Source organism: Ursus maritimus, unplaced genomic scaffold (assembly GCF_017311325.1).
Source record: "Ursus maritimus isolate PB19 unplaced genomic scaffold, ASM1731132v1 scaffold_8, whole genome shotgun sequence".
NCBI classification, from domain to species: domain Eukaryota; kingdom Metazoa; phylum Chordata; class Mammalia; order Carnivora; family Ursidae; genus Ursus; species Ursus maritimus.
Genome location: NW_024426996.1, coordinates 81,258,961 through 81,275,499, shown reverse-complemented (window position 1 = coordinate 81,275,499; position 16,539 = coordinate 81,258,961). Strand labels below are relative to the sequence as shown.

The 16,539-nt window shown below is 54.2% G+C and overlaps 1 protein-coding gene across 1 annotated transcript in view; it reads right to left on the bottom strand.

Annotated features, from left to right (window-relative positions):
* LETM1 (leucine zipper and EF-hand containing transmembrane protein 1) overlaps positions 1 to 16,539 on the bottom strand; it is a 49,244-nt gene that overhangs the window by 10,925 nt on the left and 21,780 nt on the right. The window contains exons 5-10 of the mRNA XM_040624932.1: positions 14,882 to 15,332; positions 9,817 to 9,960; positions 9,067 to 9,204; positions 8,190 to 8,393; positions 1,803 to 1,922; positions 179 to 310 (exon numbers count right to left, since the gene is read on the bottom strand). Coding sequence (XP_040480866.1) covers positions 179 to 310; positions 1,803 to 1,922; positions 8,190 to 8,393; positions 9,067 to 9,204; positions 9,817 to 9,960; positions 14,882 to 15,332 — 1,189 coding nt within the window. The remainder of the gene's footprint in view (positions 1 to 178; positions 311 to 1,802; positions 1,923 to 8,189; positions 8,394 to 9,066; positions 9,205 to 9,816; positions 9,961 to 14,881; positions 15,333 to 16,539) is intronic.

Genomic DNA, 16,539 nt, shown 5'->3' with positions numbered 1-16,539 from the left:
GCAGAAACCCTGTCTGCGGGAAGTGCTGCAAGGCAGCCGAGGGGCACCTTCTGCACCTGTCATAGGAGCCCTCGATACTCAGAGGAAGGACCGATAAGACAGAAGTGGGGGTGCGCATCCCCAAAAGCGAGGGCCCCCTCCAGAGCGAGCCGCAGAAGCGGTCTCTGGCCACACGTACCACGATCTCTGGGAGTGTCTGCAGTGTTGACTTGAGCTGGTCGGCGGGTGAGAGGGTGTCTGGGAGGTACATGGCCCGGGACAGGATGAGCAAGGACGTTGGGATCTCCTGATGCAAGTGCAGCTCCAACCACTGCAATTGGGGTTTGAAGACACAGACTCACCTGCTGGCCGCATCCCACTGGCCTCTCCTGGGACCTGGACCCTGGAATTTTCCTCCCTTCTGATTTGATGGGGGAGGGAGCTTGAGTAGATGGACACACTAGGTCACTCAAGGAAGTTCTCCCAAAGACAAGAGTCCTTAATTTCCACAAGGCCCACCTACTGCCGCCTCTTATGACCCGATGCCCCCCTCAGCCGACCGAGCCCGAGATGCCCCCAGGGTCGTGAATGAGCACCCGCAGCACAGCCGCCAGGCTCAGAAAGCACGGAGCGAGATGACCAGACTCTCTGCTAATGAAGCTCTTCACTTACTAATTTAGTTTTACTTGTTTGGGGGGCGGGGGCAAAGGGAGAGAGAGAATATCTAGACGACGCCTGCTGAGCACAGGGCCCACGTGGGACTGGATCTCATGAGCCTGAAGATCACTAGCTGAGCCGAAACCAAGAGTCGGACGCTCTGCCAACGGCGCCACCAGGTGCCCCTGGAAGCTCTTCACGGCCAAGCGCCACAGACGCTGCAAGGGTGGCACCTTAGAAGGCTCTCAGGGCTCTGCCAGCCTTGTAAGGGCCAGGCACTGTTTGGGGTGCTAGTGACACTAAGGCTCCACTGCTGCAGTGTTCAAGCTGACCAGGAAGACCGCGACAAGGTCTGGACACAAACTGGATGCAGGACAGAAGCTGAGGTGAGACGGAAGACACACGGCCAGGGAAACCCAAACGCTCTGATTTCCGACAGTCTCCCGTACTCGCCCGCACCTGACTGCTCAAAGAAGGCTGCCAACAGTCCCAGGCACGCCCGGGGAAGACACAGGGGGGCTCAGCCTGCGGAGAAGGCTCTGCCGGGGGACCACATACTAAGCAGCGCTTGTGTTGAAAGAGGAGAAGCGGGTGTTGTCACATCTTTGTCTACGTGTGGAGGACAACCAGCGGGGAGGGAGCCGGCCTTGCAAGCAGAGTCCGAGGGGGGCCAGCTGACACCGGGCATGTGTCAAGTCTGCTAAGCTTGACAGCTGAAGTGCTGTGAATGTCGCCCTCCAACCTCTGACTTACTCAAACCGATGCCAGCTGCAGAGCTGGCCTCTGGACTCTGCCCAAGGGCCCTCTGAGCTGCTGGAGAGAGCAAGGCGCAGCCGACAGAAACACTCGGGTTGGGCTGGCCTGGGTCCGATTTACCCAAAGGTCCCTGGCCTCATTACAAGACATACTGGAATTTTAAGGGAAGTTAACCTAGTCCTCATCTGTCTACACGGGACCAGAATGGCACAGTAAGGGTGTTAACATCAGCCAAGAGCAGGTGAGAAAGGTCAGAGCCGTGAACACGGGGGTATGTGAGCACACAAAAGAACCAGGTCGCCACGCACCCTCATCCAGGCCTGGATGCCACCCGGGGTTTGGGGAGAGTCTTTCCACAGCAAGCCCATCCATGCCGGTTGGATGGAAGGCAAAGCCCTTCAGCCACGCACCTGCTTCAGCTGGTCCTTCAGACGATCCTCCGTGACGCCGAGGGCCCGCATGCCTCGCGCCCGACATGCCGACTGCAATTCCTTGACATTCAGGCTGTCCACCCCTTCCTCAGCGATCAGCTATAAAAGAAAGTCAACTAAGTATACGTGGAAAGATCATTCCAGGATTATGGTCTCGTTGTCAAACACTTTCCAATCCACCTTGCCAAGCACAAGACACACTATAGCCACAAGGCCTCAGCTCTGTGTCTGCAGACACTAGAACTGTCTGACAGAAGGTGGGGACCTCAGGGAGGCACACAGTGGGCAGGACCCACTTCAGCCCAGGGCCTGTTCCTTGTGCTAGATGGCCCCTTCCTTCTCCTCCTCCTCACGGTCACCCCAGCTTTCCTCCCCACCCCCCATGGCCCTCCAGCCACCCAGGGGTTCTCAGCATCCTCAGGACAGGGGAGGAAGGACAGAGAGCAGGGCGATCCTGACCCTCTGAAGACATCTCCTGGTCTCAGCCAAAGGTCCCTTCCCCACCTCCTCAGCCCGAGGTCACAGGGACCCAACTGAGAAGAGCAAACCAGAGTCCTCGTGCCAGACACCCCCTCGGTCGGCCCCACTCAAGCCTCGCCATGACCTGGTGAGGCAGACAGCACCGTGACACCCCTCCTCTGAAGTGAGCTTTCCATTTTGAGGGGACTACAGATCAACATGTGAAGGAGACAGACGGGGTTTCTCCCCACGGTGACGCCATACGGATGATGCGGACAACGTCACAGCCGACACAGGGACACGACACCAAGCAGGAAACCCTGTGTCCCCACGAGGACCTCATGCTGCCCTTTCACAGACACACTCCCACCTCCTGAAGCCCTGTCAACCACTCCCCCCTGCCCCTCGTTCTCACTGTACGTGAAGCGCACGACGACTTCTGGGGAGTTCTGGAAGACCTGCACGCGTGCTCTTCCGTAACAGCGTCGCGCCAAAAGACCATCCTGCTTTAACCGTTCTCCCACTGAAGGACAGCCGGGTCTTTTCAACGTTATTATGGAAGAGCTAAGTTTTTGTTTTCTTCTGTCTTCCTGTGGGTTACATGACTCCACGTGGACCTGTGTCCCCTGCTTCTGAGTCCGTCTCTTCACGAGGCATGTGCAGCAGCTGCTCACCAGCCACATCCTATCCAGTCCCAGCCAGTGTAGACACCTCAGCCCCCACACGCCCCTTGACCTCTCCCACTCATGGTACACCCGTCTCAATGTCTCCTCCTTCCAGGGACAGCCACCCCACACCGCCCGTTGTTTCTGCTGCAACCATCGCACTTAACGTAGAAGGCGGACGAGAAGGAAAGTCGACATGTTTGCTTACCATGTTCTTTTTTCTTCATGGTCCAGGCCTCCTCCTATCACAGCTGACCCGTGAACAACACAGGCTTAAACTGTGCAGGTCCACTCACGCTTGCGTTTTTCTTGACACAGGACAGCACTGGAAATGTCTTTTCTCTTCCTTACGATTTTAGTAACACTTTCTTTTGCCTGACTTACTCTATTGTAAGAACACAGCAATAACACATATAACACAAAAAACAGGTATTAATGAACTATTTATGTCATCAGTAAGGCTTCTGGTCAACAGGAGGCTCTTAGCAGGTAAGCTTTTTGGGGGTCAACTGTCATACACAGAAGGCCTGGCAGTGCCACCTGCTTGCCTACCACCGAGGGACACAGAGGCAGGAGCTCCCTCCAGTTGGGTTTTTAATGGAGTCAAATCCCATCTTGGGCATTTTTTTCTCTGAGAACATAACTTGAAACACTATAGAGCCGAGGATCCTTCTGGGTAACTTACTTCATAACACGTCACCGCAGTTGTAAATAAGTTCTCTACTGCAGTACCACTTCAGTTTGGACAAAGAGATGAATTAAAAAGGAAACTGATATGCAGACTTTCACCTGTATTGGGGGGATGCGGGGTCCAGTGTCCCTAACTCCCCCACATCATCCTTTCCACTACGTCCTTTCCGATTAGAGACCCTCCTCTAGGTGGAGGGCAGATCGGCTGGTGCTAAGTTTACTCTTAGTTTTCCTTCTTCTGAGAATGTCTTGACACCTTTGTTATAGTTTCACTGGAACAGGATTCTGAGTTGAGAGGGTCTTTTTCAGCACGTGAAAAATATAGTTCCATTTCCTTCCGGCCTCTACAGTCTCTGAGGAGCATCTTCCCTGGGGGCCAGACGGCTGTTCTCGAGCTGCTGTCAAAATTAGCTGTCTTCAGTGTTGTTTCTTTGACGATGATGTGCCATCGTGTGGATTTCTTGGGGTTGATCCCACCTGAGCTTCACTCATCTTCTAAAATTTGCTGATTCAGATCTTTTACTGAATTTGAGAAGAGTTCAGCTGTTATTTCTTCCAGCACTTTCCCAGCTCTGCCCTTCCACCTCTCTTTCCAGAACTCTGGCGACAAGTTTGTGAGATGCTTTCCTCTAGTCCCTGCTCATTTTTTTTTTTTTTAAGATTTTATTTATTCATTTGTGAGAGAGCAGGAGCAGGAGCAGAGGAGAAGGAGAAGCAGACCCCCCGCTGAGCAGGGAGCCTGACCCCAAGATGGGATCATGACCTGAGCCCATGACCTGAGCCGAAGGCAGATGCTTAACGGCTGAGCCCTCCAGGCGCGCCCCCCCCTCATCTTTTTAAACTGTTTTCTCAGATGTTCAGATGGGTGATTTCTATTGTTTTATCTTAAAAGTCCACTGCCCCTGTCTTCTTCCCTCTCCTTTCTGCTGTAGAGCTCCTCCACTGAGCTTTTCATTTTGGGTTTTATTTTTCACTTCTAAATTTCCATTTGTGGGGCACATGGGTGGCTCAGTCGGTTGAGCCTTGACTCTTGGTTTCGGCTCAGGTCATGATCCTGCGGTTGTGGGATCGAGCCCCGCACCAGGCTCTGCGTTCAGGGCGAGTCTGCTTGAGAGCCTCTCTCCCTCCCCTTCTGCTCCTCCCCGCTCACGCATGCATGCTCTCTCTCTCTAAAATAAATAAATACAATCTTTAAATAAGAAAAGAATTCCATTTGGGTTTTCTTCATTTTCTCTGAGACTATGCTCCCACATGGCTACACAGTGGCTGCCTCACAACTGTCATCTGGTGTCTCACGTCTCTGCTGTCTTCATCGGCTGCCTTTTCTCATTCGAGAACCTTTGGTTCTTCTTTTTTTTTTTTTAAAGCTCCGCATGGAGCCCAGTGCAGGGCTTGAACTCACAACCCTGAGATCAAGACCTGAGCTGAGATCAGGAGTCGGACGCTCAACCGACTGAGCCACCCAGGCGCCCCAAGAACCTTCTGAGTCTTAACATGAGAAGTGACTTTCAACTTAAACCCAGACGTGTGGGGTTATGAGTCTCTGCATCTCGTTTCAGTGTTCGACCTTAGCTGGCTCCCTCCAACAGTGCTCTGGCCTCGGAGTGGTGAGTCATGTTCTAACCAACTTCTACAGATTTTGCAACCAGTCATCTGGCATCTATTGATCCAAACTAACAAGCTGACATGGCTTACATCTCCCCCGTAGCCTGGCTTTCGTGGGAATGCAAGAGTCCTGTTTCAAGCCCTCCAACCACAAAGCCTTCACCCCGTGTGTCACTCCCTGCAGCAACCACTCCCACCACACGAATAATAAAAGCCAAGTCCCAGGTCCTCCCTTGCTCCGGCTTCCTGGTCCCCAGGTGTGTCAAGGTCCCTTTGGCCCTCAGTGGGGGTTGTGCCCCCATTTCTAGGCCAAATGTGAGTCATGAGCTCCATTCAATGGCTGACCTCTCCGTGCTCTCTCTCAGTTATACACACAAAATGACATCCGTGGTACAGTTTGGAATAGCTACGGTGCCAGCTCGTTGCTGCCAGGCCCCCACTCAGCCTCCACTGAGCCCCGGGGAGGCACTTCTGCTTCTGCTGGGGTAGTGGGGATTCGAGTTCCAGTTTTCCACCAGGGCTCCCAGTATCTCCTGGCCTAGGAGGGGCACGCGGCCCGCCTGGCTCTGGACACCATCCCAGTGGGATGCACGGGGAAGGTCTGGGAATGGTCAGGTGGAGGTGGACGCCCTGGCCTCTGCTGGTCTACTGACACTGTGCCCAGGGGGAGGAGGGCAGCTCAGTACCATCGGCCGGCCTTCCCGGACACCATTCCAGCTGGGACATCCTGAAGAGGGTGGAGGCGTCAGCCCTCAGCCAGCAGCGCATGTGGTAGGGGTGACAGTGTCTCCCTGGTGTCCGGCTGGAGTACAGCAGTTACTATCCCAAGTCCTCTGTCCTGCGAAGAAGCCCCTTTCCTGTCCTCTGGCCAGAGAGAGCAGGCTCTTGTTAGGGGTTTGTTTACTTTTTTAAAACGATTTTAAGTCCTCTCTACACCCCATGTGGGGCTCGAACTCACAGCCCTGAGATCAAGAGTCACACACCCTACCGACAGAGCTGGCCGGGCGTTCCTGTCAGGGCTCTGAAAGTCTGCACACGTCGGCACCTCTTTGTCGCCGCCTCTTCAGCCCCAGGGAATAAAGATCCGCCTGGTCGGTCCTGGGGCCCCAAGGTCTTCTCCCACGCTGCAGAATCTTCCTGTGTGTTTGTCACTGAACAAAAAACATCCAGGGGAAAGGATGCCCATTCCATCTTCCTGACAGTGGAGGTCTGGCCGCTGTCCTACTTCACGGGACTCTGAGGCACTGAGCAGTAGGACGACTTGTTCAAGGTCATAGAGCAAGTGAGTGCCCTCGACTCAACCCCAGGCCACCTGCCCTCGAGCTGCCTCTCCCCAGGTGGGGCAGTGGAGAGTGAGGGCAGCCACACCGCAGGCTCCCCTGCAGCCACACTGTACCACCCACGTCAGCCCCCCTCACTCTGCCGGAGTGAACGTCTGCAGTGCCCTCCTAGATGCAATCTGTACCGTGTTGGAGAAAGGGTTTCTTTTAGTCCTTACAAAAGCGCAGGGATGCTCTGCTCCTTCTAGCTACGAGGAGGAGCGATCCTCGCCCAACCCTCACCCCTGCTGAGAGCGCCTAGAAAAGCCAGATAAAACACACACAAACACACACCTGGCAGCACTGGAGAGCTAACACAACTAGGGCTCGGGGACAGCAAGAGTACGTGGACGGAAAGGCCAGGCAACCATGGAGCTGTGGGCTGTCCATGTGTGAGCCACTGGGGACGTGGCAACATCTGGTGACCCTCAGGGCAGGCCGAGAGTCCAGGCCAAGGGCCGCTGCTGAGAGGCAGAGACCTCTCACTGGGCTAAGAAAAGGACAGCTGGAATGGAAAGGCTGCTCGGCAGACAGTTCTCGAGGGCTGCTGCCCACAGAAAACGAAGGGCGGAAAACAACCCTGGTATCAGGCTCTCCAGCTGAGCAGCACAGAGGCGAGGAGCTGGGCAGAAAATCTTCACAAAGCAGAGGGGCCTCTGAGGCACCATGTGGAAGGGCCACGGCGAGGCTGCGGGCCCAGCCTGGATTTGTGGTTAGTGATCCCCAGGTGACCAGCCTCTCGATAGCTGAGCAGACTCGGATGGGCCCCTCCGGGAGGAAGTCAGCGACAACCGGAAGCTCAGAAACTTCCCACAGACATGTCCGCACTCGGGAACGAGATACTGCAAACACACAAACCGAAGGAAACAAAACAAACAAACCAACCTACAGACCACCGTTATCGGAATAATCAGACGGGAACTATGATGAGCTATTCAAGAAAGTGGAGCACAAGCGGTCTGGAAGGGAGACTGAGCACCTCCGAGGTGTGCCTGGAGAGCTCTGAGAACATCAGACACCGGACACTGTACGACAAGAAGCACTGCTGGAGAAAAAGAAGGGTGTTTTAGGAGCTCCTCCCGAGACAAAAGCACCGAAACCACGGGCAGTGCAGCTGCTGGGCTGCAGGAGGGCCAAGCAGGAGGACACAGCGGACAGCACAGTCCTGGGAGCAATCTGGTTGTGGACCAAGACTTGCTTTTGACTTCCTGCCCCTTTCCTTGGGAGCCCCAATTGTGGGTCACTCTTTGTACGAAAACTATCAAAGATCTGGAATAAAAATCCATGTTAAAAGACGTTCATTACAGCACTGTATGGGGTAGCAAAATCTTTGTGGAAGTGATGGTCCCTAACTTACAATGCGTTCACATAGGCCATGTTGCCACTCATCCTTTCAACAAACATGCAGAGACACGGGCAAGTCTCCTAACGTCCTGCCAAGTGGCCGCCTGCTGACGGGACGGCTCCAGTGCAAGTCCAGCGGACGCACACACGGAGCACAGAGCGGGCAAAAAGCCGCAATCTGGGAGCAACAGGGCCCCCAGAGCTTTACATGAGGACCCCCGCTGCTTGTGCCCCCAGGAACCAAAGCCCGTGGAGAGGCGGCGCCGTGAGCACCGGCCGCGCACCTTGTCGTCGGCCTTGATGGACCGCAACCGCATGGTGAGCTGGAAGCGCAGGAAGTTGTTGGTGCCGATGGACTGCAGCTCCAGCAGCTTGCACAGGGCCACCAGCTGCGGCCGCGTCAGGTTATCCAGGGTCAGCTCATCCTCAAACAGCTTGGAGAAACGCAGGATCTCCTCATTGCTGGGTCTCTCGCCTGTCTCTCGGATCTGCAGAAGCAACCACGGGGGGGTGAGCCAACGGGGGGCCAGAGACCAGGGCCACAAGCCTCAAGTGAAGAAACAGAGGAGGGTCCGCTGAAGAGCCCCCGACCATCCACACCCTCCCTCAGATCTCCTTTGTCCTTACGCTCCTGCTGAGAAGCAGCCCCTCGAGGCCTCCACTCCCCAAGCACAGCCTGCGCTGGCTCCCAGGGAGGACGCCTCCATGCAGCATGGGGCCGCTTGCTGCCCCTCTCCTGCCCATGCCAGCAGGGCCGTGGCTGCTGACTGGCAAGAGGCTCCCCACTGTGGATGTAGCTGTGGAGCGGCCCCAGGGTCCGTGCCCTCCGCCCCCAGCCTGGCCCCCAGCTCATCACAACTGCAGGGTCTTCGCTCGTTTGCCAAACTCTACCTCAAACAACAGTGAATGTCAGCGAGGTTCAAGTTCTCAGGACAGTAGGCTTGACCTCACCGAGTACAGGGTCAGGGTGGGGCTCCTGGCTCAACCCCCTCCGGCACTAGCCTACGCCTGTCTGGGAGCCCCACTCTTGCCATGCGTGGTAAAGCAGAGGGAAGCAAGGAAGTGAGGCGTGCCCCGTGTGAGGCGGGGCAGCCCTGAGGCTCTAACCAGCACTCGGGACCAGTGGGCTGGGGCCACCAGGGCCCCAAAGCATCACGGCACCTTCTGGAAAAACACGGAGAAGTCTTTGGTGGCGTTGCCCTTGGCTGCTTTGTTCTTCAGGGCCATCTCCTCAATGGTGTCCTGGAGGAACTTGGCCAGCTCCAGCTTGACCCGCAGCTCCTTCTTCAGCCTCTCCTCCTGTGAAGTCAAAGAGGGGGTGCTGCACTCCCTGGCCTGCACCCCAGCCCCCCATGGCTTCCCTGGATGGCACCAGGCAGAGCAGATGCTTCCACTCCTCCAATGGGAACCCCGGTGTGGAGTTCACGTTACCCCTCAACGCAGTGCCGCCCACATTTCCCTGAACAGCACTCACTCCCACCAGGTACTATGCATTCTGAGACCTTCTCTTCTATTACATGGTTTTACAAAATATCTGTGTGGCCTCTTGGAGCAGGGCCCAGCCAGTGACGCTTCTAAGCTTCGTAGGCCGTGTGGAAACAAGTCTGTGACCGTGGGGGCAGTCTGACAGTCCAGCTACTTGCAGGTCAGCCCTGCCCTCCAGGGGTCTTACCCCAACCCCACAAACAGCCTCAACCTGTGGCCTGAAGAGGTGGGCTACAGAAACCGTTTTCCAAAACACGTTTAAAGAGAAGCATCTCCGAAACCCACCTTTACTCATCACAGCAGAGCATGACTGCGTTATGAAGGAGATACGAAGAACATCTGAATGTCAGCCACAAACAGTGCAGACATCGTAACTACGTCCGCATCCACCCTGCCCTGAGCTCACCACCCCCAACGCCCTGTCACCTTGATGGACTGGGTTTCGAACGTGGACGGCAACATATTGGGGAAGAGCTTCACAGCGACAGGAAGCAGGAACTCCATGAATGGCACCACCACAAAGACCAGGAAGGGGACCAGGCGAAAGAGGTCAGCGCATATCCGGAGAAACTGGGGAAAGGGAGAAGGGATCAGAGGGTGAGGCGACAATACTGCTCACATGACCGTCAGAAGGCGTGACCGCAGGCAGCACCCAGCAGGGGTTGGGGAGAGCGCTAAGTTCCAAACAGCTCCTCCAACTGCTCCCAAAGGCATCTCTTCCTCCCGTGTCTAAACCACGGAAGGAGAGCCTTCAGGAAGGAGGGGCGGAAGCCCCCCCAGGAGTGGTCCCCTTCCCTTCATGCCCCACCCACTGGGGGGTCCTGCTCTGCAGAGACAGTTTGACACAGCCACGGGGTGCTGCCCACCGGGCTTGGACGCCAGCGGGACAGGAGCAGCAGGCTGACTGGCCGTTGCTGGTGCCAGCAAGGGCCACCAGGGAAGGCTGTGGCCATGCCACCCAGCCCAGACGGTCGGCAGACAGGAAGAGTGTTGGCTGTGTGTTTCTCAAGAAGGCCTGACCTGACGCTGCCTCCCACAGCGATGATTAGAACAACATCCAAGCGCTTCAGGGACACAAATCAAGTACCGCTGAAGCCATTCAAGAAACACACGAGTGGAAATCATCAAAAATCCCTGAGAGTGGACACTCCCTGCCGGGCCCCCAGGCAGCTCAGCTTTCTCTTCAGTCACGACCAGCCAACTACGGTTTGCACTCACAACTGTCCAGGCTCACAGGAACCAAAGGCACTCCTGTGTGTGTCCACGTGTGTATCTCCACTGTCACCAACTAGACGAGCTTTGGAAGAGCAACGTGATTCCTCGCAACAGCTTTGGTTTTGGCCTCATCTGACACTTGGGATTGGGCTCAAGTGGTACATCCCCCCGAGCTGGAGCCCGGCTCCCTGAGTGCTGGCGACACCTCCCCGCAGTCAGGAGCCACCTGGCCCCCGAGTTTGTGGAGGACACACCCGAGGCTTTTCTCCACACAGCACTCACCCCCCGCTCTTCTCAAACCAGTCTCTACTCTGAGGGTCACAGAACAGGGGCCCCCAACCAGAACCTATCTCCTCATTTACAAACCTTGCACGTTCACTTTCTGATTTATTGTCAAAACCGACTCATGGATTCCTATATTTTTTCGTTTGTTTACCATTCATTACTATTTTTATTTTTATACTCAAATGGTCCAGGATTGTACCATGGAAAGACCCTTCAAGCTGACTGTTTTTGACATTCATCCATTAATTTTTTTGTTAGTAGTTCTACTGATGTTTAATTCACATTCCATAACATTCACTAAGTGTGGAATTCAATGATTTTTGGCAAATTTACAGATTGTGAAACTATCACCAAAACCCAGTTTTAGAACATTTTTGTCATGCCATAAAGTTCCCCATGTCCATCTGTAGTCAACCTCCGTTTCTACTCTCAGCCCGAGGCAAAGAGTAAATTGATTTGTTTCTATAAATCTGCTTTATTTGGACAGTTCCCGTATGTGGAACCATACAATATATTCTTTGGCCTCTGGCTTCTGTCATCAGGTACATAAACGTTTAGGAATGTTCTTTCCTGGTGACCTGACCCCTTGAGCATCATGAAATGTTGGACAGCAGGAAGACCTTCTCCACCCCTGGTCATCTTTGCTCTGCAGTCACTGCCGTCTGGTGCTCAGATGGACACACCAGCTTTCTTGTTAGCACCACTTCCTCCCCCACTGTTTCACTTGGGATCTATTTGTAGTCTTTACATTTAAGGAGTGTTTCTTGTAGACTGCATAAAGCTGGGTCTTGTTTTATCTAATCTTATAATCTCAACCATTTAATTAATAAAACTAAAAAAAGGAAACCATGTGATCATCTAAACAGATGCAGGAGCACCTGGGTGGTGCTGTCGGTTAGCAGCTGACTCATGATCTCGGCTCAGGTCGTCACCTCAGGGTCATGAGATTGAGCCCTGTGTCAGGTTCCATGGTGGGCACGGAGCCTGCCTGAGATTCTGTCTCCCTCTGCCTCTCCCTACGTCCCCCCCAAAACAAAACAAAATAAAACAAAAGCCCTACCACAACTCAAGACACCAGAATAGCAGACTTTGGTAAATCTGCAAGACACAGATCAATATATGAGAACCAGCTGTACTCCTGGGGCCCCTGGACGCACAGTCGGCTAAGCATCCAACTCTTGGTTTCGGCTCAGGTCCTGATCTCAGGATGGTGAGATGGAGCCCCTCACAGGGCTCTGCGCTCAGCGGGGAGTCTGCTCGGGATTCTCTCTCTGCCTTCCCCCACTCATGCACACATGCATGCTCTTTCTCTTTTAAATAAATAAATCTTTAAAAAAAAAATCAGTTGTACTTCTATATATAGTAGACCCTTGAACAACACAGAGGTTAGGGGCAGAGACCCTCCTACCCAGTCAAAAATCCATGTGTAAACTGACTCCCCCAAAAGCGTCACTGATGATAGCCTCCTGCTGACTGGAAGCCTCAGGGATAGCTTAACAGTTGGCGAACACGCGTTTTCTGCGCTGTGGTATCATATGCTGTATTCTTACCACAAAGCCGACAAAAGAAAACACTAAGAGAATCATAAGAGAAAGTACATTTGCAGTAGCGTATGTATTTTTATACTTTTTATATGCTTACACATTTATAAAAAAATCTGCATCTATGTGGATCCACACAGTTCAAACGTGTGTTGTTCAAGGGTCAACTGTACTAGCAATCGGCAGCTGGAAACTGAAATTTCAAAGACTCCGTTTACCCACAAGAGCCAAAAGATGGACAAACCCAAGTGTCCATGGACGGACAGACGGATGGATAAACAAAACGGACAATCTACACAATGGGATATTATTCAGTCTTAAACAGGAAGGAGATTCTGACACCTGCCACCACTCGCATGAACCCTGAGGACACTGTGCTCAGTGAAGTGCGCAGGTCACCAAGGGACGAATGCTGTGTGACCCACTGACATGAGGCCCATAGAGGAGCCAGAGCACAGGGACAGGAAGTAGATGGTGGGTGTCGGGGGCCAGGGAAGGGGTGGGGAGTGAGTGTTTCGCGAGGGGCAGAGCTTCAGTTGGTAAGATGGAAGAGTTCTGGAGGTGGAGGGTGGGGATGTTCCCAACAATGTGAAGGTACTTAGTGCCACAGAAGCGTATACGTAAAAATGGCTACAATGGTAATTTTAGATTGTGTATTTTATCAACAATAAAAAATTCCATCTACAATAGCATCAAAAAATATGACGTCGTGCAATATTGCTGAAAGAAATGAACAAAAATTTGTTTTATTCCACACTGCGACCCCCAGAAGTGCCCCCCTTTATTTTCGAGTCTTTCCTTACTTTTTGACACAGGCTCATCCAGCGTGGCACACAAGCTCATCCCGAAGCACCGCTGGTGAGCTCTGTCTCTGAGGAGCCCTGGATCCTCCCTGTGGGGCGGTTAGAAGCCAAGGGCTTGGGGGCCAAGTGTGCTTACGCCTACTAGGCTGTCACACCGGCCACACCTGGTCACCAAACTGAAGGGAGCAGAAGGCTGCAGCGGCTAACAGTCTAACAAAGCCAGAGACTGTCAGGAAATAACACCTCAGAGAGAAACCGCGGTAACTCTCCATCACCCTAAGAGCATCGCCACATGGTGAGCACCCGTGCTCCAGCACGCTCCACCTGAGGCCAGCACTGGAGCGGGGAGCCACGAGCACACTGTGGAGGCAGAGCCAAGCCCCGCCCCCAGGCCCCCAGGTCTGCAGTGAAGCAGCAAACACAGGCACCTCTCCAGGCAGCATGGGATGGGGGAGGAGCAGAAGGGCGTCCAGGTCATAACGCATTAACTTGTGTGGGTAATCAAGGTCCAGCCAGCGCTAACAGCACGATTCTGAAATCCCAGTGCCACCGCTCCTCCTTCCAATCCTCAGCCGGCCCCCTCCTAAAACAGCACCCAGGGGACACTCCAGCCAGTTAAAACAACGCCCTGTGTTCTCTATAAAGTTCCTGAGAACAAGCATAAAATCAGAAGCCAGGGGCACCTGGGTGGCACAGCAGTTAAGCGTCTGCCTTCGGCTCAGGGCGTGATCCTGGCGTTACGGGATCGAGCCCCACATCAGGCTCTTCCGCTATGGGCCTGCTTCTTTCTCTCCCACTCCCCCTGCTTGTGTTCCCTCTCTCACTGGCTGTCTCTATCTCTGTCGAATAAATAAATAAAATCTTTAAAAAAAAAAAATCAGAAGCCAAAGTAACTTTCACACATGACAGCCAACTCCTAAGATCTTCTGAAAGTCAACTTCCAGGAACAGACGTCGCTGCACCTCTCCTTGGGGAATCCGAGGGTGCTGAGAACTTAAGCTGCCCCTTACCCCTTGGGGACTCACCAAAAAAAAAAAAAAAAAAAAAAAGAGCAAGAGGGGAAGAAGAAAGAAAACTCAGTGGTGTAACCATCAGTTATTTCAGACAAAGAGACCTAGAAGGTCTGGGCTCCTGGAAAAATACGAAGAATCTTTTTTTTAAGAGCTGGGGGATGGCATGGGGCACCTGGTAACTCTGTCGGTGAAGCATCTGCCTTCCAGCTCAGGTCATGATCCCAGGGCCCTGTGTTGGAGCCCCGTGTTACTGGGCTCCCTGCTCAGCTCTCTGCCTGCTTCTCCCTCTCCCTCTGCACCGCTCCCCAACTCGTGCTCTCTCACTCTCTTTCAAATAAAATTGTAAAAGGAAAAAGAGCTGATAGACGGCAGAGAAAGCTGGTGCGCCACATGCTGAGCGGGAAGCTCCGGGCAGCCGGAGAGCGGGGGGCGGGCAGGGTCTAGAGCCAACAGATGCACGGAAGCCCTGGCAGAGGGGCACTGCTCCCGTCAGCGGGGTCCTACAGGGAAGTTCACGGGTGAGTCTTTCGGTTCTTTTTTTTTTTTTTTAAACCAAAAGTGGCATGAAAAAAGCCCTAAACACATTTTAAGTACCCAGAAGGTGAACCGACCAGGACCCTCGCGTGCCCATTACCTGCCTGCGCTCTCTGCGGGTCAGGCTGTGGCCGTGGAGGACGCGCCAGAGCATGCGTGCGGCGATCTTGGTGTCAATCCAGAGCAGGCGGAAGCCGTGGTAGTAGTGCTTCAGCTCGTCCAGGACCCTCTGCCCCAGGGACTTCTTCACGGCCACCTCCGGGGGGGGGCTGTACACAGGGCCTCCCTCCTCCAGCTTCTTGTTCTTGTCCTTTAAGGACTTGAGCGACTTCTCCACCACGGAGTCATCGCCCAGTGGGGGCGACGAGTGCCAGCAGCGCAAGGGAAAGAACGGTGGCCCTGGGACAACCAGACTGGCAGAGGTGGGGGCCCACGGCGCTCCGGCCACTGAGCACACGCGCTCGGGCCTCAGAGTCCAACAGACACGGGGATCGGCTCTGAAGGAAAGGTGCACGGGGTGGACAGGAGTGCAGCAGCGAAACGGTACATTCCTTGAAAAGGGAGAAAGGAAAACAGCGGTGAGGAGCCAGCCACTATCTACAACCTCCCAGCGCCACATACCAACAAGAGCGACACAGACCAGAGCCCTACCATAACCACACGCCCACTCAACCTTCCTGGTACACGAAACAGACTCAACACCGCTTCCTGACACTCAGAGCACATCAGGAAGAGGAGCTGCTTGCGAGGGGCTTGTGCAAGAGACCAAGGGCAGCCGGTCCCCATGGGCTCACAGAGGATACCAGCACACCAAGGCGACTAGGCAGAGGCTAGGGCCTGGGGTTAAGGGACAGGCTGGACACAAACAGCAGAAGCCTGACCCCTGGACTAGACAGACCCAACCTCAGGGCAGATCTCCCAGGAGGGTCCCCAGACTTGGGGAATCTGGGGTGGGGCAGGGGCAGGGTCCTTTCCCTACCAGGGGACTTCCTACAAAGACCTGCAGCTCTTGAGCAAGTCCTGGAAGTCAGTGAGGATGCTCCAATCAACAATGACCCAACCCTGGGCGTAGTCCCGCAAAATGTTTGCACAAAATGGCAAAAACCCAACATATCACGTCCAGAGCCCACTCCTCCCTCTCTTCCCTGTGCTGCTCCTTCTGCTCAGCTCAGAGCCTCAATTACGGTCCAGGGCTAGAGCAACTTACCTGCACAGTTCTCAGAGCCCCACGAGCTTCTATGGAACCTGCCTTTCTTACTGGAAACCTCCTCCCTTCTGATGCACAAACCCACTTCTGGGAGGCCACAGCCTCCAGCTTAACCTCAGAGGCGTGTGCTTACAACCAACACAGCCCAGCCTCTTCCCATGTGCTGGATCACCTCATGGCACCTGCCCAATCCCAGCATTGACGACCTGAGCTCGACAGCTGCCTGTCCCAGTTCAAATTCCAACCCACTGTTGCTGTGAGACCTTGGGTAACGTAATTAACCCCTCTGTGCTTCAGAAGCGTGCTCTGTAAACGGGTGTGGTAATACATACATACACGAAGTGCCCAGAACCATGCCTGGTACAGCAACGCCTGCCAGAAAGGTGGCGGCTATGATCACTCTCCCATCAAAGCAGTTGAGAAGCTGTTAGTCAGGGCTGGAAGAAGCTGGTCAATGTCTAGTTTAGCTGAACCTTTTACCAAAGGACAAATAGGGACGTGCCCACCTCAGTTCACAGCCTGTATCAAGCGGGCGCCAGCCACCCCATTGA